General features: G+C 38.0%; 2 protein-coding genes and 1 pseudogene across 11 annotated transcripts in view; 2 read left to right on the forward strand and 1 right to left on the reverse strand.

Annotated features, from left to right (window-relative positions):
• LOC111319241 (uncharacterized) overlaps positions 1-3,746 on the forward strand; it is a 15,693-nt gene extending 11,947 nt beyond the window's left edge. For 3 of the 7 annotated variants that reach the window (XM_088748845.1, XM_088748843.1, XM_088748844.1), the window contains 7 exons: positions 55-233; positions 315-437; positions 1,099-1,169; positions 1,707-1,747; positions 2,044-2,140; positions 2,232-2,331; positions 2,517-3,746. In XM_088748845.1, coding sequence (XP_088604971.1) covers positions 55-233; positions 315-437; positions 1,099-1,169; positions 1,707-1,747; positions 2,044-2,140; positions 2,232-2,331; positions 2,517-2,561 — 656 coding nt within the window. In that variant the 3' untranslated portion in view covers positions 2,562-3,746. Of the gene's footprint in view, positions 1-54; positions 234-314; positions 503-1,098; positions 1,193-1,706; positions 1,748-2,043; positions 2,141-2,231; positions 2,332-2,516 lie in introns of those variants that run through there. The other 4 variants (XR_015996682.1, XR_015996681.1, XR_015996680.1 and 1 more) reach the window with 4 other exon arrangements.
• The window catches only part of LOC148740617 (uncharacterized), a 1,045,961-nt pseudogene that overhangs the window by 689,839 nt on the left and 329,358 nt on the right, over positions 1-26,764 (forward strand).
• LOC148740649 (angiopoietin-1 receptor-like) lies at positions 15,244-26,679 on the reverse strand. Of its 4 annotated transcripts, XM_088748839.1 has the most exons (22): positions 26,533-26,678; positions 26,294-26,335; positions 25,217-25,284; positions 24,943-24,976; positions 24,359-24,816; positions 23,829-23,849; positions 23,351-23,602; positions 21,718-22,014; positions 20,919-21,034; positions 20,746-20,810; positions 20,315-20,460; positions 19,872-20,162; positions 19,137-19,258; positions 18,901-19,057; positions 18,586-18,696; positions 18,253-18,431; positions 18,050-18,172; positions 17,817-17,887; positions 17,410-17,450; positions 16,688-16,784; positions 16,498-16,597; positions 15,244-15,940 (listed from the first exon to the last, which is right to left on the reverse strand). In XM_088748839.1, exons 2-22 carry the CDS (start codon positions 26,317-26,319, stop codon positions 15,839-15,841), a joined length of 2,877 nt encoding a protein of 958 aa, XP_088604965.1. In that variant the 5' UTR covers positions 26,320-26,335; positions 26,533-26,678; the 3' UTR covers positions 15,244-15,838. The 4 variants fall into 4 exon arrangements, with proteins under 4 accessions (XP_088604965.1, XP_088604966.1, XP_088604968.1 ...); XM_088748840.1 differs by lacking the exon at positions 26,294-26,335 and having other exon boundaries at positions 26,533-26,679; XM_088748842.1 differs by lacking the exons at positions 26,294-26,335; positions 26,533-26,678 and having other exon boundaries at positions 24,359-24,572; positions 25,217-25,271.

The raw sequence follows: 26,764 nt of genomic DNA on the forward strand, positions 1-26,764 counted from the left end.
AGCCGCACTTTTTTCCTCGCAACATTAATTCCAAACTATTGCCGCAAATTCTAGAGTCAGTATTGGTGATTGTTCGTTTGGCCCCAAATGGCTGTTTGTTGGACCAACTAAAGAGGAACAGAATAGATCTATATTACAATGTTACGGATAAACAGATAGAATTCACTCCTCAAGACAAAGTGAAGATAGCCAGAGATGTAGCCTGTGGAATGTTACACCTAGCCAACAAAAAGGTACGAGATAGCATAACGAATTCAGAGAAATCTTTACTGAAGAGAGGAATTATTGATTTCTGTCTTGCTCCTCTTTCATAGTGTGTTCATCGTGACCTTGCAGCAAGAAACGTGCTTCTTGGCGAGAAGAATGTTGCCATGGTTTCCGACTTTGGCTTGTCACGTGACGTGTACGAAAGTGGTGAATACGAAAATACATCCGGGGTACGGCCAGTATGCTGTAAAAAAGTGGAAACGTAGTTGAAAAAAGATTAATATTTCTATTTGATGTAAGAAATCCTGTTATCACAACTACATTGCAAAGATTCTTCCCTCTTTGAAGAAGACATTCTTGAAACTTCTGGAAAGCTCTATTTTACAGCCCCTCCCCATAACAATCTTAATTAAGTTCATTATCATCGTTACCATTTTTTCCTTCTGTGTATTTAGTTTAGCATTATCTTAGTCTTGACAGAGAGTCAAAGTTAGTGTCATGACACTAGTTGGACGGTCAATAAAAATTTATCTTCAGACATTTTACTCAGACAAGCTTTTGATTAAACAGGTAACAAAGGCGGAGATCATTATCTCTCCAATCTTTGAAGATAGTCACAAATAACAGCAGATTTGCCTAATGATGGCATATCCATTGGACTTGTTGAACATTGCCAATTTGTGTAAACAATTAGCGCGCACGAAGATCCTTTGGCTGCGTTAAGTCCCTCTATGGCCTTTACAACCTCAGTTTTTTCTCCTGAACCGGCAATGTCGTCATAAAATGCAATCAGGAAAATTCTCATTTTTCGTATGAAGTATTCCTCCTCAGCATTATCTAAACTGAAGTTTCTTAACCCAAACGGTGTTTTTAAATTCCTCTTCCAAAAAGGGAATGTTACCAGTTCGTTGGATGGCTCTTGAGTCTTTGGAGGATTACACCTACAACACTAAGACAGACGTGTAAGGAAAAACTGTAAGAAATTGTGAGGGAAAGATAACATCGTAAAGCTATCTGTTAATAGTTAAAAATTGAGGCCGGGTACTTTTATTATATGCACTGTTATGATATTATAATATGTTTAGACAACAGCATTAAATGCATGATTTCTTTTATCAACTCGATTGCAAAAACAGTTGAATAGTGAACGATGTGATACTACGATTTTATAGGTCAGATGTACTTGATGGCCATTATAATTGCATGGAAACTATATAAGCTTTCCCAAGAAAAGGATCATCATAGAAAAAAATTTTAAGTAAATAATGAGAGAAATGAGTCACTGATTAGGTAACTGGCGAACATTTCCCATGACGCCATTGAGGCTTGTCGTTTATGGATCATGCTTTGAGGGGTCTCGAGGTTTTTCAGTTTTTCTAATTACATCGAAGTGCAGGAATGTTTTTGGAGTCGTGGTGTTATTTCAACTTGCTTTTAAAATCCGGTAACAAATAAATGTTTTTATTGTAAAATAACCTTAATATGCTCTTTTGCTACAGATGGTCCTTTGGGGTGTTATTATGGGAGATTGAATCTGGAGGTAAACAGATTTAGCCTTAAGCCTTTTTACCTATTTCATTTTAAAAGATATGTGTGTAAGTTGAGAATTTAAACAACCCATACAAAACATCATCGTCATCTTCATCATGTTCGTCATTGTCATTTTTGCCTATGCTATCACAAACGTACTTTAGTTTTGCATTGTCCCACTCTGGACAGAAGTTTAAAGTGATTCGGTACGTCAGTAAAAATCTATCATCAGACGCACGGTTTTTCTAAGACTAGCTGTTAACTAAACCATTAACAAAGACTGAATTCTTTATCTTTCCTATCAAGGTAAAATGCCGTATTCTGGTCTTGGCGGAATGGAAATAATCGAATTTCTGAAAACAGGACAAATATTATCAAAGCCGGATGGATGCCCAACTGAAATGTAAATGATCTTGAATGTACTGAGAGCAAGGTTCTCTAAAAATGGTTCAACTCTGGGGTGTGACTAAACTGAATCGGTTTTCCTTTCACAGCTACGATATTATGAGGTCATGCTGGAGTTTGGATCCTACAAAGCGTCCATCATTTTCCGAACTTTTGCAATCACTCGAGGAAGAACTGAAAACGAAAGATGTAGGTATTTGATAGCCACCAAATAGTTAATGATACCCTGTTCTCCTTGCCTTATAAAATTTAATTTTTAAAATAGCGAGAGATCGAACAAAAATAGATGTGGAAACCAAATTTGGACCAAACTTGAAAAACATCTTAATGCCTCATATGCTCAATAATGTTTGTTTCATAAATTTTTCTTTAAGGACTTCCTGGAGGATAAGAGCGACCATGACTTTGAAAAAAGCTGAGTGGTTTTTGAAAATAAAGATCAGATCAGATCTAGAGGGAATCAAAGATGACCTAATTTTTATTGCAAGTTAATTATGGGGACAATAATACTTAGGTGGAGTCATTTATAAGAATGTTTATCTTGTATGTTTACTTAATTAGTTGTTGGTGTGTTGTGCTTACTTGCACTTGAGCGATAGAACAGGACCTCGTTCGTGTTAGAAGCAGCTAGAACACTAATTAAATCACCTTGAAAGTCCAGATTAAAGAAAGGACATCTTTTTGCAATGAATGATCGTAAAAAAGAAAACATTTTCAAAGTAAAAGTTATTTAGAATGTAGACAATGCAGACAGTAAAGACGTAACAACAAATTATAGCCACAGTGTAGAGATGATGACCTATCAACTCGGACTGCAAGAGACAAACTCCACCTACCTTTTTATTTTTAACACAGTACAACAAGAGATACAGTTCATTTGATTATGGTTTGTAGTATGCCAGAGTCGGTTAGAGCTACTGCATTATGGTTCTTAATACACTTGGCTGTAGCCCCTTAAAAGTCATTCAAACTGAAAATAGTTCATTTCGTTTTGAGGTAGCTTAGCCCTGTCTGTCCATGTAAATCACTCTTTTTTAAGCAGTAATTTTCTCTAGGTGGTTACCAGTGGTAAATATATACGATTATGGCTCGTTCTGACTATCACTTGATTTGGAATTCGATGTTTGTTTATGAAGTGGAATTTTCGTCTGTTATACGAGGTCATCATGTTTAAAAAGCGGCGTGGTCTCCAATCATGGGAGAGTCTCTGGCATGTAGGAATGATGACCGTAAAGAAGTTAAAGAACACGATGAATACGCAGTTGGGACTTACCTTTAAGTTGATAAAAAATTTCATGGAACTTTCCTTCCTTATATTCACATTTCTCAAAGCCCGCTATGAGAACAAAGTACAGGTCAAAGTGAATGGATCAAGAAGACTGGAAAACGGACTTGTTGTCTCCGGAGCTTTCCTAGCGAGAACAACCAGCAGAGCAATCGCCACAAAATTTGAAGAAGAGATTATTCGTTTGAAGGAATTATGTGCTCACATGGACATAACAGTTGAAAAGCTCAGACGAAGACCTCTGTTTTTGTAATGCATTATTACGTACGGTATGTCGGCTATTAAAAGAAGATGAACCACCTGTGATACGTATTCTGAAGGCGCTGTAATATTAGAACAAGGGGCGCTTATTAGAATCGGGGCGCTTATTGGAATACGGGCGCTTATTAACAAAAACATATTCGAAGGGGGGCGCTTATTCGGAAGGGGGCGCTTATTGGAAGGAGGGCGCTAAATCGAATCATTACGGTACTATTTGAGTAAAGGTTATCTCTCAGAATTCAGGCCATTCACTATTTTACTTTGCTATTCGGTACTGTAGGGCTTTAAGTACATGAGCTTGAAACCCAGATATAGTCCCTCTCGGATATCGCCTCGCGTGGCTCCTACGCTTCTTCTGTACCTAGTAACCTCCCGCTTGCATCCATAACTCAATAATGTACGCTGTGATGTTTATCATTTGAACTGTTGATTGATGTCGTCACTTGATAAAGGACTTCACCAACTGTGAAAAACATGCCCGTTTCACGCAGCTATATCAGAGTATGAATGCAAAAATTGCTGCTACTAATGGGGGACCGCTATGATTTCTTTGGATCACATACAAACGCGTAAATGAATGAAATCCCCAGCCCAAACTAAAGGAAAAGGCCTTGGGAACTAGGGGTATAGTGTTCCTTCTAGTGGTTTACGTATACCATATCACTTCAATGAACCAAGAATATTTGTAAAATGATATAGCCGGAGCTATAGATTGCAGTATGTTTTCCATGAAATAAAAGATAAAGAACAGTTTGTCGATTCAAATACTTTCCCTTTTTTTTCAACAAGAATAATGGCAATACCCCAGATGTAGTTTCGTATTCACGTTTTTGGTATAAGTCACATGAAACTTCGACAACAATTTTCTCGCCAAGAAGCACCTTTCTCGCTGCAAGGTCACGATGAACGCTAAGAAAAAAAGGAAAATAGAAATCAAATAATTCTCCAGAAAGCAAATATTTCTCTGAACATGTTGTATCTCGTACTTTTTTGCTGGCCAGATGTAACGTTTGAACTTTTTAGACTACCCTTACTTGAAGAACAAAGATAATCGAAGCGAAATTACATAATATTATCGAACGAAAGTATCAAACACTATAATCGCGCTTTGACGTAACGTTGGTTCATATCAGTTGCTATCGTTGGCAATTGCTTTCCCTTTTAACTTACATCGTAAGTTTTCTAATAATTTCGTTTTGGTAGGTTACCTGTACATATAAAGATCGACTTGGTGCCGGTCATTTAGGGAGAAACCTACTCTAGGTATTATTATTACCTAGCAGAATCTTTTGTGTCCATCAATCAATCAATCAATCAATTTATTTAACGTGGTCAGAACGCTTAGCTAAAAGCTAGTTTACAGGTACGCCACGAAATAAAAAGAAAAAAGGAAATTATAAAGCCTTGTGAAGGTATATAAATTTAAATGAATTAAGAATTAAGAACTAGAATATATAAAATGTAAAATGTAATCATTAAAAACAGGCTAATATTAAAATATAAGAATTTAATAATGTAGTCACCGAGTTGAAATATAATTAAAGATAGATCCTCACCGCGCTAGAGTCCCGTGAGATCTAATGTTTTTAAGTAATTTTTAAAACTAGTAAGTGTCTGTATCTTTCGAGACTCGTCCGGTAAAGCGTTCCATAGTTTCGATGCAGCATATCTCCATGATCTTAACCCAAAAGTTGTTGATTTTACTTTTGGGAGGTCCAGTATTGTGGTGCCCCTAAGATTATAAGTGGAGCACCTAACTGTTATAAGATCACGATGGCTTTTTGGTCCTGCATCACTAGTTAATATCTTAAAGACAGTGGACAAAATTTTCGCTAATCGCTGTTCACGAAGAATTGAGAGACCGATACGCTTACAAAGTTCCTCATAAGGGGAGGACTTATCTCTAAAAACAAAACGGAGCGCACGTTTGTTCACCAACTCTAACTTGTCAGCTGACTTCTTATTACAGAAGTGCCACGTTTCGGAGCAGTAATTAAAGTGTGGTAAAATGAAGCCTTTGTAAAGATCCCTTCTAGTCTCAAAAGACAACATTTTCTGCATCCTTTTTAACACAGCCACCTGTTGACTGACTTTTCTACATATTTTAGCAATGTGCTTTTCAAAATTCAATTTATCATCGATTGTCACGCCAAGAAGTTCCATTGTGTTGGATATGGGAAGTGGTGACTCCTCACACTTAAACACTGGTTCATCAGTTCCTTTGTGTTTTCCCAACACCATTGCCTGGTATTTTGAACCGTTCCTCTTCATACCATTACGTGCGAACCATATATCAGCACTAAAAAGATCGTTGTTGATTGTTTCTTCAATTTTGGAGAGTTGATTGTCGGCGTAAAAGATTTGAGTGTCATCAGTGTAAGTGGACAGAGTGCACTTCTCGATGACATATGAAAGATCGTTCATGAAGATGTTAAATAGTAAAGGGCCGAGGATGGATCCCTGTGGTACACCATTGCAAATAGGTTGCCAATTGGAAAGTGTATTCCCTAGTCTCACTCTTTGGAATCGATTTGATAAATAATCTTTTATCAGGGTGGTTGTTGCTTCATCTGCTCCATATTCTTTTAATTTCAAAACAATCAGTTCATGAGGTAAGGTGTCAAAGGCCTTGGACAAGTCCATAGAGACCAGACCGATCAATTTGTTGTTATCAATTTCTTTTTTCCATTGTTCGGTTAGACTAAGAAGTGCTGAGTCGCAGCCGTGATATTTCCTATAAGCAAACACATATTTGTGATAAATTTCTTCAAAATACGGGCTTATTCGGCAATGAACAATTTTTTCGAAAACCTTCGATAAAGCTGGCAGAATCGTTATCGGCCGATAGTTAGTTTTTAATAGGCTGCAGTCTTTTTTGAGAATTGGAGTGACCTCGCCAAGTTTCCACTGTTGTGGTATCTTAGTTGAAGTTAGAACATGATTAATCAGTGTACTAAGAGGGAAGCATAAAACATCCATCGATTCTTTAACTGCTAGTGGAGGGATCCCATCACATCCAGAAGCCTTGTTTGGAGCAAGTTTCCTCATTACTTCGTAAACTTCTGTTGGATTAGTGTTGCTTAGCGACACATTCGGCTTGCTTATTAAGTTATTTGATATGTGCGATAAATCTGCTGGATAGCCATTTTGATTTTGTTCTTTGGTACTTTTAGTACAGCTTGTGAAGAAATTATTTAATGTCTCGGTCACCTCTTGAGGATTCCTGATGATTTTGTCACCCTCCTTTAATCTTATTCCGCTATTGTCTACATTCTTTCGGGAATTAACATAAGGCTTGATGGCACCCCAAAACTTCTTTTGATCTGCATATTTTTCTGAACACAGCTTCTCAAAATGTCTACGTATAGATTTTCTCCTCATGCTAACTACTTTGTTGCGCACTAGACGGTAGCTCTCCCAATCACACTTATTACGTGATCTATTAAATTTTTTCTTAAGCCGTTTTCGTTCCACCATTACTTTCCGAATTTCAGGAGTGATAAACCTCGATTCTGCTGAAGATCGTCGTTTGAAAGATCGCATTGGTGCATGGTCATCTAACACCTGGTTGTATAACGTCTCCCAGCACCAGTAAACATCGTCTCTATCATCAAAAACGTATGCAGCATGAAAAGGAACTCGACTGAGATCTGTCTGAAAATCATCTCGGTTAAAGGTCTTGAATATCCGTTTCTTGACGACTTCGGCGTTAGCATGTAACATTTTAGTTTTGAGAACCGTGTCAACAGTACACCCTCTGATCTTTTATACATGTTGTTGCTTGATAATATGATTGTGTATTCTGTGGAGGGATCTGAGTTCTCTGTAGTCATTCTGTTTTTTTGGTAAGGATTTGTCCAAACTATGGTGAAGTTCTTCGTTCTTCATATCTTTTGCTTTATAGAGTTGCTGTTTATCTGGTGTAAGCTGCCATACTCTGACTCCTTCCGAGTCAAATAGACTATGTTGTCTCAAATAGCTTAACAGATGATTCCTTTTTGGTGTTTTTAATCTTCCTCATCTCCATCGTCTTTATGCCTCAGAAAATTCGTCATCGGGCATTTCTTCCTCCTTCTCCGCGGCACGATTGTTGTGTTGCCAGTTAAGAGAGTGTCAACTCTCTTAACTGTGTGGATTAATTGTGGACTAATGCCACTCTCGTTACTTTCCAAGTACTTTCACTTCTTAACAGCGATTTATAATGAAAATACGTTTTTTCTCAGGTTGTTACCATGGTGTGGGAGTTGGTTACCGTGGCGACGTTAACATAACTTAGTCTGGCCGTCCATGTCAGTCTTGGAAATCCCAATGTCCTTATCGTCACTGGCGGATTCCTAAAGATGTTGCTGATTCAAAAAGTGACTCAAACATGTGTCGTAACCCGGACAGCAGTGCCCCGGATGGACCCTGGTGTTACACCACTGGCCCAAATGTTCGATGGGAATATTGCAACGTATCTCAATGTACGCCAAGAGGTAAATCCCATCATTAGGAGGACTTATTGAAGAGCTAAAGGGCATGAGTGATAGAAGACTGAATCTATGACAATTCAATAATCTTGCTGGTTGAGACCCACTAAGGTAAAGGACCTACAAGAATAATTGAATAATTGAAATGTTTTAACAACATATTTTATACCTTTATTATTCAGATACCGATGCTTTGATCCCTGGGTAGACAGATCTTTGCCATATATTTCATTATTAGATCAAGAGCACCCTTGTACAAATCAATTGTCTCTGGGATCATATTGTAATATAGAATTGAAAAAATCGGCTGACAAATTCTTGTCTAGGGACAGAGAGCATTTATTGGTTGCTTTGATGTAACATGATCTTAGCACTGTTGGATTCCACATAGTGCTCCAGATCAAACCGTCAAAGAAACACATTCTTCTTCATTGTGAGCCAAAATAAAATAGATGCCGTTTCTGCTCTTTTAGTTCCAGAAGAGGCACCCAATTTCATTAAAGGTCGTCCTCTCAATTCAAATGCGATTTTGATATCTTGGAATAACGTACCTCCTTCTCGTCCCAAAGAAAAACTGTTGGGTTACGGGATTCGATATCGGGGCCTCGTTTCCGAGCTCTATTAAGAAGTAAATGCTACGAGTAACTTAACTCAGAATGTTATTACAAAGCTCCTTCCAAACACAGCATACCAGATTACGGTCAAGGGATTCAATGAAATTGGTCATGGGCGACCTAGCAGGTAAACTGACCATGGACAGTTGAGAGCCTTTTTAGATGTCCCGGATGTTAGTGATTCGTTATGAATAGATATCACAAGATGTCAAGAATGAGGGTGAATGCCGCTGAACATATCGGGGAGAAACTCAAGTTTGGTTTCTCTTCCCGCATAATTGAATTGTACTGAGCTTTTAATTTCTAAAGCCGTTACACGTTACGTTTTTAGAATCTAGAACCAATCACTTTTATAGTTTGCGCTATTTTTTTCATCCCCAGTCATTTGCGTTTCTATTCTCTTTTTATCACCTCCACGTCTATTTTGGCCTATTGTTATTCTTCAGGTCAAGACATATTTGAGGTGGACTTCCAGCTGATGATACAATCTTACTTCACCAGCGATCTACCTAGAGTACAACTCTAAAGTTGACTAAACTAAATCGTTTTCATCTCACAGTTACCATATCGTGGAGTCATATGCATGCCTTTTCTGAGCTTTAGGAATCGCTCGAGGAGTAACTAAGACTTACGTCTTGAAGACGTAAGTCTTTGACAGCCAGCCAAATTTAATGGTTAATGGTCCCCTGCACTCCTTGCCTTATCAAATTAAATTTTTTAGCCAGAGACTGTAAGGAAATAGATAAAAGACAAATTTTAACAAATATCAAAAATCTCCTTCGTCAAGGCATCACGGCCTGTTGCTCGATAATGTTTGTTTCATTAAATTTTCCTGAAGGACTCCCCGAGGGATGCGAGCGGCCATGACTATGAAAAGGGTTGAGTAGTTTTTGAAAATACTATCAGATCTGGGTTGCATCGAAGATGACCTATCTTTTACTTCAAGTTGTTTAGCTGAACAACGGTACTTATATGGCGAAAACTAAAGAGAATGGTTCATTTACAGGTTGACCTAGTACACTGTGTGTTGTGTACCGAGTAAAAACGTTAGTTAAATCACCTTGAAAGTCGTAAGAGATGTTTCTTTAATTGTCAGTAAAGGGCGTCAAAGGAATTATTGCATGATACTTTCACATGTTTCTGCAATGAAGAAAATTGACATCAAAGAAAAAAGAAACATTCAAAATAATAGACGTCAAGGGTAAGTAGAAAAAGAGTAAAGAAATAAGAAGTTTATGTTTAGTTTAGTTTAGTTTATTAGCTTCGCCAACCAGCAGGGACACCGCAACAGCTTGCGCCAATTACTGCGGGCCCAGTAAACCCACCCATCCCACCCAAGGGGAAGACATCCATCACACAGTAATCTCGTGAGTGGGAAATTAACGTCTCCTACCCCCAGCCCTGCAGGAGACGTGACCTCCATTTATTCGTCCCTATCCGAGAAGACTAGAATATCTAACCATTTCTTGATGTTATAGAAAGGTAGCAAATTCTTCTCAATTATTTTAAGACCTTGAGTGTTGGTCCGACCGGGGCTCGAACCCTCGACCTCCCGCACAACAGTCCAGCGCACTATCCATTGGGCTAACTGGGTGGCGGTTTGCACAATAGGAGATGCAGTTCATCTAATTACGGTTTCATGTATCCCAGATTCGATTAAAGTTGCTTTTTTATGATTGTTGACCTGTTTAGCTTTTTATGTTTATGCGAATTACTGGCTTCACGCAGTACTTTTTTCCCAGTGGGTACTATATATATTTGGGTCCAAGTGATCTCTCAGGGTTCAGGCCATTCATTACTTTACTCTACCATTCGGTTCTTGTCACTCTTTAGGTTTGATGCTAAGGCCTTTTCAGTGCACGAGCTTGAATCCCAAGCAAGTAAAGGATATTCAAAATGCCAAGATGGGTGTAAATCACAATTGTAGTTCTTGCTTTGAGTTTAACCGTTGAACTTTTGTCTTAAGTTAATTCTGTGCGTTGACATCAGCTATTACCAGCTACATTTTTATAGCTCTTCAAAATAAGAAGCTAAATGTGACTTATAGCTCTCTGGTTCTCATTATAGTGTAAATGATTTAAAAATGAAATTATACTGATGAAGTTTAGCCTCTTGCGTCTCTGGTAAAGTCACTGTGCCGGACGGTTGGCGTTAACTACCCTTAGCAACTCGGGCAAACGGCGCCACTAGGAGTCGGATCAAGAACTGTTATTCAGTCTCTGCTTAATAAATCTTAATGGCTTTTCATCTGATTATGATGACTGACTGAGTCTCTGTGTCCCATTCAGTCGTACGTACACGCTATATCCTTTCGGTGAGAACGTCTGGGCTGACGGAACAACTGGCCTTAGCATTATTTTTAAACGCTATCTCTAACAATTTCACGAAGCATTCGAAGTGAACTACCTAACAGCTAGACCTCGAGTATCCTCTGTTAATCATCTCACAATGAAAAGCACCTTGGCTGCGGGTCTCAAATGTAGAAATTAATGTGTAAAAGGGACACGAAATATATTGTTGCCAGTAAAGAGAGATGAGGGAAAAAGAAAAAGATCGAACTGAATGACAATAAGTGAACAAACAAGTGCAATATCAATTATAACATAACCAAAGAAAGGTGCGCGCTCTCATTGGTCAAACCAGTGTCCTCCATTTGGCCTTGACAGAGCTGAATAACGTAGGCGCCATGCGCTAGGTTTTGGCGCGGAAACACGGATTTTGAGTCGTTTGCATGGTTTATCTTCTATTCTGTTGCTTCGAGGCGTTGTTTGCCTCGCCGCTTTTCGTTTGTAGAACAACTTTCGAAAATTTTGTACACATAGATATCTTGGAAAATTAATTTTTACCTTAAAAGCTTTGGAAATAGGAAAATACCTTCAACGACAACAAAATGCCTCGATTTTAAATGCCAGCTACTAATTATCTTCGCAAATTTCGCTAAATCTTAAACCTCGTACGCTTGAGCCCGCGTTGTTGACTGCATACCTTTAACGTTATTCAGCTCTGTCTTTGCCTATGGGTGTACGCTGCCGTGAGCAACTGCAAGGACTACTTTTTGCGCACTTATTTTTTCTGGCCGCGTAAGATTTGTCAAATTAAAGGGAACTCTTTTGCTTCAATGTATGAATGTTTTGTTATAAAACAAATGGTAAACACCAGAACATACACTGTTGAGTTATGGATGCACTTGAAAGGTTTGCTAAGCACTCAAGAAAATAGGGTCGCTCCCGGCTATCGCCTCACGCGACTCTCACGCTTTTTTCATGGTTAGCAACCTCCTGCGAGTATCCATAACTCAATTGTGTATGCTGTGATGTTTACCATTTGTTAATTGACGTCTTCACTTGATAAAGGGCTCCATGAACTGTAAAAACATGGCCTGTTTCACGCAGCTACATCAGGGTATGCAGGGGCGTATCCAGGATTTTTCAAAGGGGGGGGTCACAGCGGCTACTCACCATTTACATCGCTGCTCTCCCACGTGTATATCAGCGGGCTCAGTCGTATTATCGCAGCATGAAGGCCCATATTAACTAAATACAAGAGCCGTTGACGAAAATACTTACAAAAATTTTTTTTTTAAGTGGGCTTTTCAACAATGGCTTTTACGGCCAAGATATTGTCCTGGCGTTTTCACCACCTGAATATTGTAGGTTGTTTACTCTAAAGAAGGCCTACCAAGGGGGGGATCACGGGCACCCCAGGACCCACCCTGGCTATGCTCTTGGTATGTATGCAATCATTGCTGCTACTAATGATGAACTGCGAAGGTTTCTTTAGATCACATACAAACGCGTAACGTGAAAAAGTTTATTTGTGCGAACGTGAGCGGCTTTCCGCTGAAAAAAACTAAGGCGCGCAGTGAAAAATGACTCAAATGAATTTAAGTGTTAGTCTAAAGGTATTAAATACCTTTGGGCTAACAATTAATTTCTTTATTTTAATGAACTTTATTCAACACACACCTGTTACAAATATTAATGATACTACTCACAAAAAAATACTACAAAGAGAAACGCACTTAAGATACACTATTTGCAAAAGGAATGGTTACTTGCATTTACACTACCAACGGGAGAATTTCCATTACTTACATGATATTTGCTTGATACACATACACACAAAAAAAGAAATAATTCATTTTATTATCCAACTACTCCTAGACGAGTACAAATAACGCCATAGACGAGTACAAATATCACGCGGTATTTGTACTCGTCTATTGTAGTACCCGTTAAACAGGTTTTCTCGCATCGCGCAAGCGAAGAATTGGATTGTAGTTAGGAAAAAAAAAAGTGGCGGACAATTTGAATCATATTTCCGACGACAAAAAGTCAGAATGGCTGGCAAATATAGATCCAGGTCCATTAAATGAATCGAACGAAGAAAAACAGTTTGACGACCAGAAAATTTCTTCATTTAATGAAGATAATAGAAACAGCAACACAACAACGCGCCAATTCCATTCCGCTTCGCATACTTCTGTCACGGACTCCCTGTAAATAAATATCCGCGAAATTCGCCCGCACTGAAATAACACGTTTTGGCGTGTTGGATAATAAATAACTTATTAGACGTTTTGTTGTGTAGTATCGCTGAGTATTTTTACTCGTTATTTATGTTTTGTCTCGCCCTACGGGCTCGTAAAAATACGGCACAACTCATAAAAATACTCAGCGATACTACACAACAAAACGTCTAATAAGATATATGTACTTACGTTCATAAGTTTGTTTTTTGTACTTACAATTACTTAAAAAATTGATTAGTCACATTTCTTATGAAACATTGTTATCGGATATTATTTACTCTGTTCACACTATTTAATTGATGCTATTTACACTATTTGTTTAAGGCGAAAGAAGCATTCACTAATGATACTGTACAAATTATAGTAAATTTGAACGCGAATTTTAAGGAGTAATTTCTAAATAATTTCATGTAAGTCGCACCTTTTCGAACTTAGTTTTTGACAATATAAGAATTGTTTGGCAAACAGTATAGTTGAATTTAAGTTTTTTTTTGTCATTTCCATTATGCAACATTCCAAAAAGTTTCTCGGCAGCTGTTGGTGAATATTTCGAATTTTTTGTTTTGTTAAACCAGGAAATAACTTTATCAAAGAAGGACTTGGCCTCTTTATATTCCACAAAGGAATGCATAATGGAGCCGGATTCATTGCAAGAAAGACGTTTACTGTCTGTTTTAAATGCATAGGCATATAGCTCTTTCCTGGTGACTATTATTCTATGGAGTAATTTGTTGTTAAATTCTCTAAGTTTATTTTCTTTGCATGAAATGCTTATCTGAGTGAGGGCTAGGTTCCAATTACAATTTTCCAGTTTCCAAGATCTTTTTGCCATTTCTTTTGACCAGGGGGTTCAATTTTGGTCGCAATAACGTAGAGCTAGTAGTAATCTTTGCAATTCATTTTCGTTGAATCTATGACAATGAAGTCAGATAGTTGGAAGCGCTACCTAAGAAGTTACGCATGTCGATGGGAGGTCCGGCTCTCGCCTTCTCAAGTAGATATTTTGATATTGCTGATAGAACTTGAAGATAATTAAAAAATTTACATTTGATGTTAGATTTTCGTTGGAATGTTTGAAATGATAAGAATTTTTCATCGATAAGACGGCTTTTCTGACCAATTTGAGTGGACCATCGACTTCATAATGTCTTTGTAGTTAAACAAAAGCAGGTCTGACAAATAGTTGGGTCTGTATAGGGTCTTTAGTTCAAGAAAGTTCATCAGGATTTGCCTGTAAAAGAGTGGAAGGCCGGAAATCGCTAAGAGCTTATTGTCATAATTACAGTGAAGGAGAAAGCTGAGACCGCCAAACTTTTCAAATAAGTGATTCGGGATTGATTTTCAAGTCTCAGGCGAGTGTGGATCGACTGTCAAAGTATAGAGATCCATGCTAAATTTAAAGACTTAAAGAGGATTTCGATGTTCGGAGCACGTAAACCAGCTCTGGAATAATCGTGGTACATCACATCCCTTTTCATTTTGTCTCGTTTGTTATTCCAGATAAAATTGAAGTCAGCACTCTTAATCGCGGGAATATAGGTACTAGGAATTGTGAGCATCGAGGCCGTGTATTTCAGATGAGTTATACCCAAAAATTTCACAAAGAGGCATTTACCAAGTAAGGACAGGCCACGGACCCTCCAAATGTCCAATTTTGTTTTCATGTTTTCAATTTTCCGGTCTATGTTTTTCTTATTGCTTTTTCTCATTGTAAGAGATAAAAGTTCCCAGAGTTCTTACTGGATCAGCTGACCACTTTAGTACAAAAGGCTTGAAGTTGTTAAATCTCCAGGCACCTAACCATATAGCTTTTGTCTTCACCACATTTAGCGAAAGACTAGAGAAACTTCCGAATTGATCAACCAGTGTTATCGAGTTTTGTACCGAATTTAAGTTTCTTAGAAATAGCGTGGTGTCATCTACGAATTGAATAACCATGTGCTCGGTCTGGAATAGTTTAATCCCCTCCACTTTGTTATCTTTCCTTATCTTAAAAGCCAATATTTCCACCCCCTAAATAAATTGATACGGGGAGAGAGGGCATCCTTGTCTAACTCTCCTTGATACTTTAAAAAAATCTGTTGTGAATCCATTATGTGAGACTGCACTTTCGGAATTTGTATAGAGCGTTTTAATCCACTGTTCTAAGAAGGGTCCAAAGTTGAAAAGATTCAGAGTTTGCTGGATGAAGTTCCATTCTATTGTATCAAAGGCTTTCCTAAAGTCCAATAAAAGAAGTATACCGGGGATGTCTTGTTGTTCCGTTTGTTCCATTATATCATTAATTAATCTAGTATTTTGCCCAATGAACCTGTCTTTCATGAAGCCCGTCTGATTGCTGTTAATTACGTACGGAAAGAAATTTTTCTATTCTCAATGCAATGGCTTTTGATGCAATTTTATAGTCTACATTTAACAAAGTTATAGGTCGCCAGTTTGATAGCTCGCGTAGGTCGGAATTTTCTTTAGGGATCATTGTTATTACCTCCTACGTTGAGAGATGGATGGGCTAACAATGATACAAAAGCTCTTTAAGCTACATGACAGTTTCTCCATCTAAGTCATTACTCTGGTCTATTGAGAAATTTGTACGTCCCTTGAACTCCGGTTCAAGACAGTCCTTATCTTCCACGAAATCCTATAAGTAAAAAATATAAAACAAGCGTTAAAAGCTTATGCATTAGATAATTAAAAGGTAAGGAGCATATTCCTCATTTTTTCCTTTTGCTTAATGAACGCGTACGGTACTCAGCTCTGGTGTTTATGAATGCTAAATTTCTATTGAAAATTTCTCTTTCCGTTGCGTCAATTTTTTTCAGTATTTCCATCATCTTTTATTGAGTATCATGATGTGATGTTTTTAATCTTGACTTTAATGGTGATTTAGCTAGAGTTTTCTCCCACAAACGAAGTTCTTTTCTTTCATTTAGTTGCAAATAAGCAAAACTCACAAATAACAATACCTCAGTGGACCATCTTAGTAACTTACTCCACATAGTTACCATCGTCCAGCCGCAATAAAGTTGAGACATCTTCAGTACCAACGAGACAAATTAACGAAACAAACGTTTTTGAGTATATGAGCCAACAAAGAGCTCTTCTATTTCCTTTTGCTCTTTTCCGAGCAAATTCCATTTTTATGTAAGGAGCTAGAGACGATCATAAACTTAGTTTTGGTGACAACAAAGTTCTTACGCCTTTGGTCTTTCTTTCTTCCCCGAGAGATTCCAGCAGCTCAGAAAATGATGGACGCTTTGTAGGATCCAAACTCCAGCATGACTTCATGATATCGTAGCTGTGTAAGGAAAAACAATTAAGTTTAGTCATACCTCAGCGTTGAACCATTGTAACAGAGCGGTGTCTTATTCTATTCGTGATTATTTACATTTCATCCGGGCATCCATCCGGCTTAGCTAATATTTGTCCTGCTTTCAGAAATTCGATTATTTCCATTCCACCAAGGCCAGAATACGGCATTTTACCTCGATAGAAAAGATAAAGAATTCAGTTTTTGTAACTGGTTTAAACAGAAGCTTTTCTCAGTAACACATCTAATGATAACTATAACACAGTAGACTTGGATGAAAACTCTACTAGGTCGAGAGCACACAATCAATAAACAATAGTGTGAACAGTTGATATGATAACCCAATATCTGCAGCAAATATTGAGTTATCATCATGATGCCTAGTTTTCAAGCCCCTAGTCCGTGCAGTGTTCTCAAATTTTTACAAACTCGGAGAGAAGGGTTTTCTTTAGCATGAAATTTAGAAATGAATAATTAAATAATTATTGAATTTGGTGTTCCCATGCCATCATGAATTATCAAACCTTGTGTCTGTGTTATCCGACTCGGCCTTCGGCTTCGGCAGATCGCTCAGACTTCGGCATTGATTATTAATGATATCATGGTTAATCTTATCCAATAATTGCTTAATGTGTTTATTGACTGACCGACTGGTTTCTGGCACTAAATTCGAGCCACTGTCAAAAGTGGGACAATGCAAAACCAAGATACGTTTGAGAAAGCACAGATACCAAAAATGATAATGATGATGACCAATATGATGATGATGGCTTAAATTTCTCAAGGCTTAAACTATTTACCTCCAGATTCAATCTCCCATAATAAAACTCCAAAGGACCATCTGTAACAAAACAGCCCTATATGGTCATTTTACCGTAAAAACGAACATTTACTTCTTACGGAATTTAATTCTAAATTGCAACATCACCATAGCTTCACCAATATTTATACATCTCGATCTAATAAGGTAGCCATGTATTTGATATAGTATCTCAGCTATATTTTAACATTATAAAAGTACACATGTTTAGAGTAGCCGACCTGTTCGCAGATTTTTTCGTTATCATGACGAGAGATGCATTTTCTGGTTAGTTTCAATTGAACCATAAAACAATTGAACCATAAAACAAATTGATCATCAGGACCCCATTAGCTAATGGCAGTTTTGACTATATGTTCGTCATACTTTCCTTTAAATTTAACTTACACGTCTGTCTTCGTGTTGTAGGTGTAATCCTCCAAAGACTCCAGAGCCATCCAACGAACTGGTAACATTCCCTTTTGGAAGAAAAGTTTTAAAACAAGGTATCAGAAAAAAAACACTTTCGTTTGAATATTAGTGAGGAGAAATAATACGTACGAAAAACCATCATTTTAATTTGTAGTTGCAGCTTGAGACTATTCGACTCTCTTTTTTTAACCACATACTACTGGCCATACCCCGGTTGTACTTTCGTATTCTCCACTTTCGTACACATCACGTGACAGGCCAAAGTCGGAAACCATGGCAACATTCTCCTCGTCAAGAAGCACGTTTCTTGCTGCAAGGTCACGATGAACACACTAAGAAAGAGCAGCGAAATAAAATTAAATAGTTCTCTAGAAAGCAAATATTTCTCTGAATTTGTTACTGTATCTCTTACCTTTTTGCTGGCGAGGTGTAGCATTCCACGTGCTACATCTCTTGCAACCTCCACTTTGTCCTGGGGCGTGAAGTTTATTTGTTTTTTCGAAACATCGTAATATGGATTTTCTCTGTTCCTCTTCAGTTGATCTAACAAACAGCCATTTGGGGCCAAACGAATAATCACCAAGACTGACTCTGGAAGTTGCAAAAATGGCTAGATATTAAAGTTGTGAGGCAAAAATTGCGGTCAAGAGTTAAACTGTTTGTGTTACATAACTTAGATCTTACTACTACATAGAAGGACGAAACTGGAAAGGAAACTGCACTGTAGATATCAAATAGAATTTACCAGTCCTGGTACAAGCTCCAATGAGACTTAAGACATTAGGATGTTCACCAACTGTGACCATGACTGCAAGCTCGTTCAATAGGTCTCGTCTCTCCGTCTCTGCAGCATTTGCTATAAAGAAATATTCTAAGCTTTACTGATATCCAAGGGACAGCGAATCTATTTAAAAAATTTGTATCAAACACTTTAAGCGCATCTAATACAATTTCTTTCGATCAAAAAATCATCATCAATCGATAAACTTTGTAAGTAAATGATTCACTTAACTTAGTAAGTACGTCAGTCAACCATTCAAGCTTCATAAAAAATGTTTACCTTTAAGTTTTTTTACTGCGCATGCTCTCTCTTTTCCACCCACGCGCACTAAGCCTTTGTAAACTTCCCCAAACGCACCTTCCCCCAGCTTGTCTTGGAGAGTAACATCTGACCTAGGAATTTCGGCCCAGTCTCCAACTTCCTTAGAGAGCTCAATCTTCAAGATCAATGCAAACGCGAATTACCCTTAAAGCATTAGGCCACTAGATGACTTAATTAAGCAATGCAAACAATACCTCTTCTTTCTTCTGTTTTGATTTACATATTGGCTGAAACTTTAAGCAAACAGCCAATATAAATGCAGCAGCTATGAACAAGGGCAAGATAATAACCAACATCAAATCTCTGATGAATCTGTCTGTAAGTTGGGAAAAAAAGCAAATTGTTTTCGTAAGCAAATAATATGAAGCCTCAACCTTTCCCTTGCAAGCAGCAGACAACTTGTTCTCTGAATACTTTTGTTTTCACGTTTGAACCATTTAGATTACCCTTACACTAAGAACAAAGATGATCAGAGCCAGATTACTTAATACTATCGAGTACAAGTATCAAACACTATAATCGCGCTTTGTCGTAACATTGGTTGATATCAGTTATAATTAATGACGATTCCTTTTCCTTTTAATTAACTTCGTAGAGTTTCTAATAATTTCGCTTTGGAAGTTAAATACGTAAATAAATAAATACGTAAATTGAAGCTCCTCCTTGGGGGCTTTTCAGCCAATATGTGGACTAACTAAGTGCTTAAAAATTACACAGGCGGGAAGCAGACCAGTGGGCTATTTACAGAGCGCAGCCAAGAAGTTGAACTATGGGTAGCCGAGAACAAATCCAGTGAGTGGCAGGCTGGAGGACTTGAACGCGGGACACCGGATTACAAGTCCAGCACCCTAACCACTCGGCCACGCCACCTCCTAAACTTCCTGTAAAGATTAACTTGGGGAGAAACCCACTCTGGGTATTATCATTACCTGGCAGAGTCTTTTGTGTTAACAGTACACCCTCTGACCTTCCATACATATTGTTACTTGATAATCTAAAGATGTATTCTGTGGAGGGATCTAGGTTCTCTATAATCATTCTGTTTTGAGGATAAGGAATTGTCCAAACTTGGGTAAAGTTCTTCAGTCTTGATGTCTTTTGCTCTACAGTGTAGTTGTTTATCTGGTATAAGCTGCCATACTCTGGCTCCTCCCATCTCAAAATAAAGTATGTTGTCTGTGCATCATTAACGGAGAAACTTTTAGGAGGCCTCGGTGTTGCTAGTAAAGGAGGAAGTATCAACAATACATGAATAAAAATCAGCAGCTTTAGAAGTACATTACCCACAATATGTCAAGTCATTCATTTTCTAGGAGCATGCATGATCTGAGAATAGAACATTTCTTAAAAGTATTTCCAAAGCTTTACATACCCTGGACAAGTATGGAAGTAACTTTAAGCCGATCTCCAAATGACGAACGCACCCCTTCTATCAAATGATTCAGTGCATCATCTTTGTCCGTTCTGTTTGTATTTATCGTTGCAAGGACTTTAATGTCTGCCCTTACGCTGCCATTTCTAAAAAGAAAAACAACGTAAAACTTAAGAATAATTCATGAACGATGAGCAATCAATGTTGATCATGAGAGCTGGCAAACTGCAAGGAGCTAAAAGCTTCCGCGTTAAGACTTTGGGTGCGAACAAATTTACTTTTCATTTGAAATCTTATTTACTTGGCTTCATTTGAAAGTAAGCGTGTTTAAAAAAAAAACAAAAGATGGCCAATTTTGACAAGGTTTTACATGAGCACTTCCTTGCTTTTCGTACAGCCCAGGCCAGGGTTGTGATTTGATCTTATTTTACCTGAACTGCATAGTTATGACGTCATATATCTTCAACGTAGTAGATTTATTGAAGTGGTGTCTTATCTAAAAGAAGAAAAAAGCTTTATTCCTACTCAAGGCAGGTGGACATTTAAAAACAACTTCTTAGCCTTACACTGATTGCGTGTAAATCTAAACTATTATGTTACTTACTGAGATTCTAATGACTTCAGCCATTTCCGAAAACCTTTTACTTCTATTGTTCAGTAGATCGCTGGTAAAGTCAGATTCTATCCTCAGCTGGAAGTCCGCCTCAAATATATCTTCACCTGAAGAATGACAATGGACCAAAATAGACAAGGAGGTGATAGCAAGAGAAAAGAAACACAAATGGCTGGGGATGAAAAAGTAGCGCAAACTATGACGAACTAAAATTTAAATTAAAAGTTATTGGTCCTAGATTCTAAAGGCGTACCGTGTAACGGTTTTCAAAAATTAGAAGCTCAGTACAGTGTTTCAATTATGCGGAAAGAGAAACCAAACATGAGTTTCTCGCCGTTATGTTCACCGGCATTCACCCTCATTCCTGACATCTTGTGATATCTATTCATCACGAATTACTGACATTTCTTATGTACTTACTTCGGACCTCTTTTGATGCAGGTTACACTTGTACCTGGACCTTAATCAGAACCTGCCCCTGCCATCGCTAACTATTGTATTTCCTCTTCTTTTACAAAACTGTCCTTTTTATCCCTTTATTAATTTATAAATTTACTTTTTAATATAGGGGACCTCGCGTCCCGTTCGCACCCCCCTTTTGGGGCTTTGTAATATTGTACTAAGTGCTCCTGTTGTGTGGGTTTTTATTTTTATTTATTTTTTATTTTTTAGAAGTCAAACCCAATGAAGTTGTTGAAAAAAAGAAAATAAAAAAACCTTCAGGATATCTAAAGAGGCTCTCAATTGTCCATGGTCAGTTAACTTTGAAAGCGGTATATAACTTACTGACCAAAAGACAGGGTTTTTAACACAAGAACCGTGCTAGGTCGCCCGTGGCCAATTCCATTGAATCCATTGACCATGATCTCGTATGCTGTGTTTGGACGGAGCCTTGTAATAACATTCTGAGTTAAGTTGCTCGTAGCATTTACTTCTGTATAGAGCTCGGAATCGAGGCTCCGATATCGAACCCGGTAACCCAACAGTTTTTCTTTATGACGAGAAGGAGGTACGTTATTCCAAGATATTAAAATCGCAGTTGAATTGAGAGGACGGCCTTTAAGGAAAGTGGGAGCCTCTTCTGGAACTAAAAGAACAAAAACAGCATTTATTTTATTTTGGTTCACAATAAAGACGAGCGTGTTCCTTTGGTTTGATCTGGAGCACTAAGTAGAATGCAACAGTGCTGAGATCATGTCGCATCAAAGCAACCAGTAAATGCTCTCTGTCTCCATACAAGAATTCGTCTGCCTTTTTTTTAATTCTATATTACAATATCCCAGAGGCAATTGATTTGTACAAGGGTGCTCTTGATCTAATAATGAAATCTTTGGCAAAGATCTGTCTACCCATGCATCAAAGCATCAGTATCTGAATAATAATGGTATAAAATATGTTGTTAAAACATTTCAATTATTCAATTATTCTCGTAGGTCCTTTATCTTGGTGGGTCTCAACCTGTAGCGGATAGCATGCCTCCTCTTGGACATTGTACGTAGGCTTATCTTGATTCGTTTATGTTAACCGCAAATATGAAGTTATAATAGTTCATTGATCTCGGTTAAAAACGTGCTTTCATATAGCCCCGACAAAACGCAGCTAGTCAGTTGCTTTTCGGTTAGGCAAGTTACAAGTCAAGTTTTAGTAGCATAACTTGCCTCTATTTTGGAGTTGTCTTCGGTCAAGAACTAACAAGCGGGACTGTTGTGTAAGTTTTTAACCTTCTCCAAACCTTTAACCTACTCATCAATTTCTCTAGTTTTCTCGAACAAAACGATTTTATATATCGCTCTTCGTTTGTAAGTCTGCCACGTGTCTCGAGTTTACGTTTCGCCTTGCCTGCCCTAGTTTTGGTATATTTCTCACGTTGTTTTGAAGCTTAGCGTGCTAGATAGCCTCGATTGGCTCTTCTAGACTTAGAGTATTGTCTATCTTGTGATTTAATTACACCAGTTCAGGCCCTATTATACATCGGGACACTTACAATGCACAAATTGTCTCGTCCTATTCACTTCTGGTTTCCCTTATATTGCTGTACCATGTTAGAATCGAATCCTTTATTTACCTTGTTTGTTCAAGTTCAGTTTTACCCAAATTTAGAATCTCATCGTAATGGAATGATTGTAATGTTATATGTTAGTCGCGGATGCATAAGATTAGCTTAGTTTTTTTTGCTTGTATTTGTTTCAGTTTACGATATAACCTCGAATCAGTCTTCAGTCGAATAAATTAATTTGATTCAAGTGTTTCTGTCCGTAAAATATATCCCCGTCTTGGTGTCGCATCCTTAGCAAGTAAGTCGTTGTATCGCTTTAGGTTCGATCGCTACACAACCAGCAAGATCATTCAATCGTCATAGATTCAGTCTTCTATCACTCATGCCCTTTAGCTCTTAAATAAGTCCTCCTAATGATGGGATTTACCTCTGGGCGTACATCGAGATACGTTGCAATATTCCCATCGAACATTTGGGTCAGTGGTGTAACACCAGGGTCCATCCGGAGCACTGCTGTCCGGGTTACGACACATGTTTGAGTCATTTTTTGAATCAGCAACATCTTTAGGAATCCGCAAGTGACGATGAGGACACTGGGATCTCCAAGACTGACATGGACGGCCAGACTGAGTTATGTTTACGTCGCCTCGGTAACCAACTCCCACACCGTGGTAACAATCTGAGAAAAAAACGTGGCATTAGTCCATGGACTGATTTTGAATAGGGTGAGGAGAAGCTTGAACAAAATTCCTGTTAATTTTCTGTTATCGCTTCGTGTATAAATTGAAATTCATGCCTACTTATATTATTGAGTCACAATATTTTTGTACAAAGCACCATGGTCTCATTAGGCAGCATTCGAATAAAGATCTTAAAAATTACAATTCAGAACATTAATAACAGACCTGTACTCTCAGTGTCGTCACCTACGGGAAATGGAGAAAAGTGAGAGCAGCAGAAGTTAGAAAAGTGAACTAAAAGTATAACATTGTCTGATCGATATGATAAACCAAAACATTACAGTTATTTCCTGGTGTTTCATTGTGTATATGGCTGTTTGTGTGTGTGTATTTTGGTAAGTCTTTTTCTGTATTCACACAAGCCAACTCGCTCAAATACTGCCAGAGTGTTCCTATTTTTCGTAACATTAAGTATTTTTACTACACAAGGATGGGATACTTGTCTATGGCCGGTAATCTATTACCCTCCTCTCTCTCTTCGTTTCGTTAAATTTCCTTAACAAATCGCTGGTATCAAGTTATACACCTGGAAGGGGATGGGCACCAAGTAGAACAATATATCCTGCTCCATGCACTCCGGCAGCGCAATGATCCTGTTTAAGCCGAAGAGTTCAATAACTCTTAAAAGGACATGACCAGATAATGAGGGTAACTTCTTGAAATAATGGATTTTTTAATGACGGTGTTACACCTACCAGGAAGATGGTGCCATTGATAGCACTCAGGAGCATCGCCACCATTTGCATCAACAAACTTAGAGCTTGAGCAATTTATCATGTCCTTGTCAATTACTATAGCCGGCGCATCTCTGATTAAAGCTATTTCTCTTTTACAAACGACTTGGTCCAAATATTCGCATGAGCTGCGACAAATCCGACGTTTTTTAGGGCGCCCCAGTGATTCATCGCACTGTGGGAAATGATAGTGACAGAACAAGTCTCTTAATGGGAGCTTGCACTCCGGCGTGATTTCAATCAATTTGAGAAAACTGTTCGAGTTCCCAGTTTCCAGTTCACTTAAATACAGCGTGGATCGGTCACCATAAACGTACTGACTTGTAATTATGTTTTTGCATAATTGGCCATTATACTTGTAAAATATACAGTAAGCTGCTCTCACGGAAACGTTAACTTGAGGAAATGCCTGCACGCAGCTGTAACAAAAGAAATCAGGGTAAAAGAAAGAAAATAGTAAAATGAAAGAGTATATCTATAAATTGACTTTATAAATCTGAATAGATATCTAGGATCCGCACGTGTGAAATGTCAAGCGTACCAACCTTGAATTAGAATCCACTTGAGTAAAGTTACTCTCTGGTTATGGAAAAAAGAAAACCAACAAACAGAAATGGAAAGACATCAATTGTTTTAGCAGGATAAGATAACAGAGCGAAAAACCCCGAAAGTACGCAGTTCATTGGTCGAATTGTTTCTTACTAGAACGACACAAAATAACGAACAATCTTTGAATGCTTTTCATTTTTGAAGAACTTGCAAGTTTAAAAGCGGGACAGAGCTATGCAAGAATAAAGAAAGTACACTTTTTCTACTCACCGCAACAAGCCATCATAGTGTTCAATGTGGTAAGAATGGTAACTGCAAAGACACAAGCCCTTTCCATTCTGCAATTTAACACAAGGTTATTGAATATCCAGACTGTTAAGGATATGCATAGGAACATTTGGTTTTATCAACCGAGTTAAGATGAAAGTTGGACAACGTCATACAAGAGTCTAAAAACAAAGCTGACGTTTCGAACGTAATCCCTTGGTGAGAACTTCAATCTAATGCAAAGGTGTAGGGATAAATAGGGAAATTAACTCGCCAAACGTACAGTAGACAACTTTTACACAAAAGGGATAATCATTTTAAAATTTCTGGGCAAAATTAAAGAGAGCTATTTATCGTATCAGCTAATTAGATGATCAGTAAACTCGACATGCGGAAAGACATGAGTTTCTATGAGTTAGAGTCGAACCATTACATAATGCCAAATCGTCATTTATTATCCTGAATCAGTTGAAATCGATTGTTAAGCTGAAAGAATCCCCATAAAGATATTTCAAACGACTCCTACCTTTCTTCTCTAGAATATAAGTATACTGGCTAGATGGTTTTCTTTCCCAGAGCATTGATATCTTTACGAATAAGTGAATTATGTTATTGACGACCCTCGATCCCTTTTGGTACAATTGTGTTCAATGATGCAGAAAATTATAAATGATGTACAGACGTCGCTTTAAATAATGTTTTCAGCACGTAAAATGCCAATTTGCTGAAGATCAAATCTAACCATTAACACGCTGCGCGATTTGCCTGCTTTTATATATTCAATTTGAGACTCGCTATCTTGTTGCTTGAGATCAGTTCGTCTCCCATCGTGGTGGATAGCTGTTTTGTCGTTGGAACAGAAATAGGCATGAAATACAGTCACCGCTTAAGATGAATTCAACGCAGTTGGGCAAACAAAGTTGTTCTTCAGGGCCATTCCTGAATCCTGTTACGAGACTCATGGCACCCTACTAGACTATCCCCTATGTTAAGGGTCTACTGCCTGCCAACTCTCTTCTTGATGTAGTATTTTCTTAAACGGGATTAACAATACCCTAAGCGATGGATCCTGTTTCATACCTCGCCCACCGTGACAGAAGTTTCATTTAAACAACCACGTCGCTGTGAATAAAAAAAAATGCAAATGTGTGTCGTCAAAATGTACGAGGCTTTTCCAGATACTTTGGAGTTGACAGCCTTCTAAAGTGGGAGCAACGCTCGATAGAATTTTTGAAGCAAATTAGTTTGTCGTATGTAACAAAGTAGTCGAGTAATCTTCCTCGCATGCTTGTATGAAAATCACTCACGAATTGAAATACCTTCTGACTCACTACTGTCTTCCCACTAACATGAAGTTTTCCTATTTGGTTTCGCTCTCTGAAAAGTTACCATGATTTCAGTTCAGCACGAGAGCTTGAGCTAAGAAGACTGTGGCGAAAGACAAACCAAGCGAATAACATTGACTTCCTGCCCCGACATGCTTTAGCGACGAAACATAACACAAACTAACGAGGCGGAAATTACGGAAACTAATCCTCTCTAGTCTGCTGA

The sequence above is a fragment of the Stylophora pistillata genome, chromosome 2, assembly GCF_964205215.1.
Source record: "Stylophora pistillata chromosome 2, jaStyPist1.2, whole genome shotgun sequence".
Lineage (NCBI taxonomy): Eukaryota > Metazoa > Cnidaria > Anthozoa > Scleractinia > Pocilloporidae > Stylophora > Stylophora pistillata.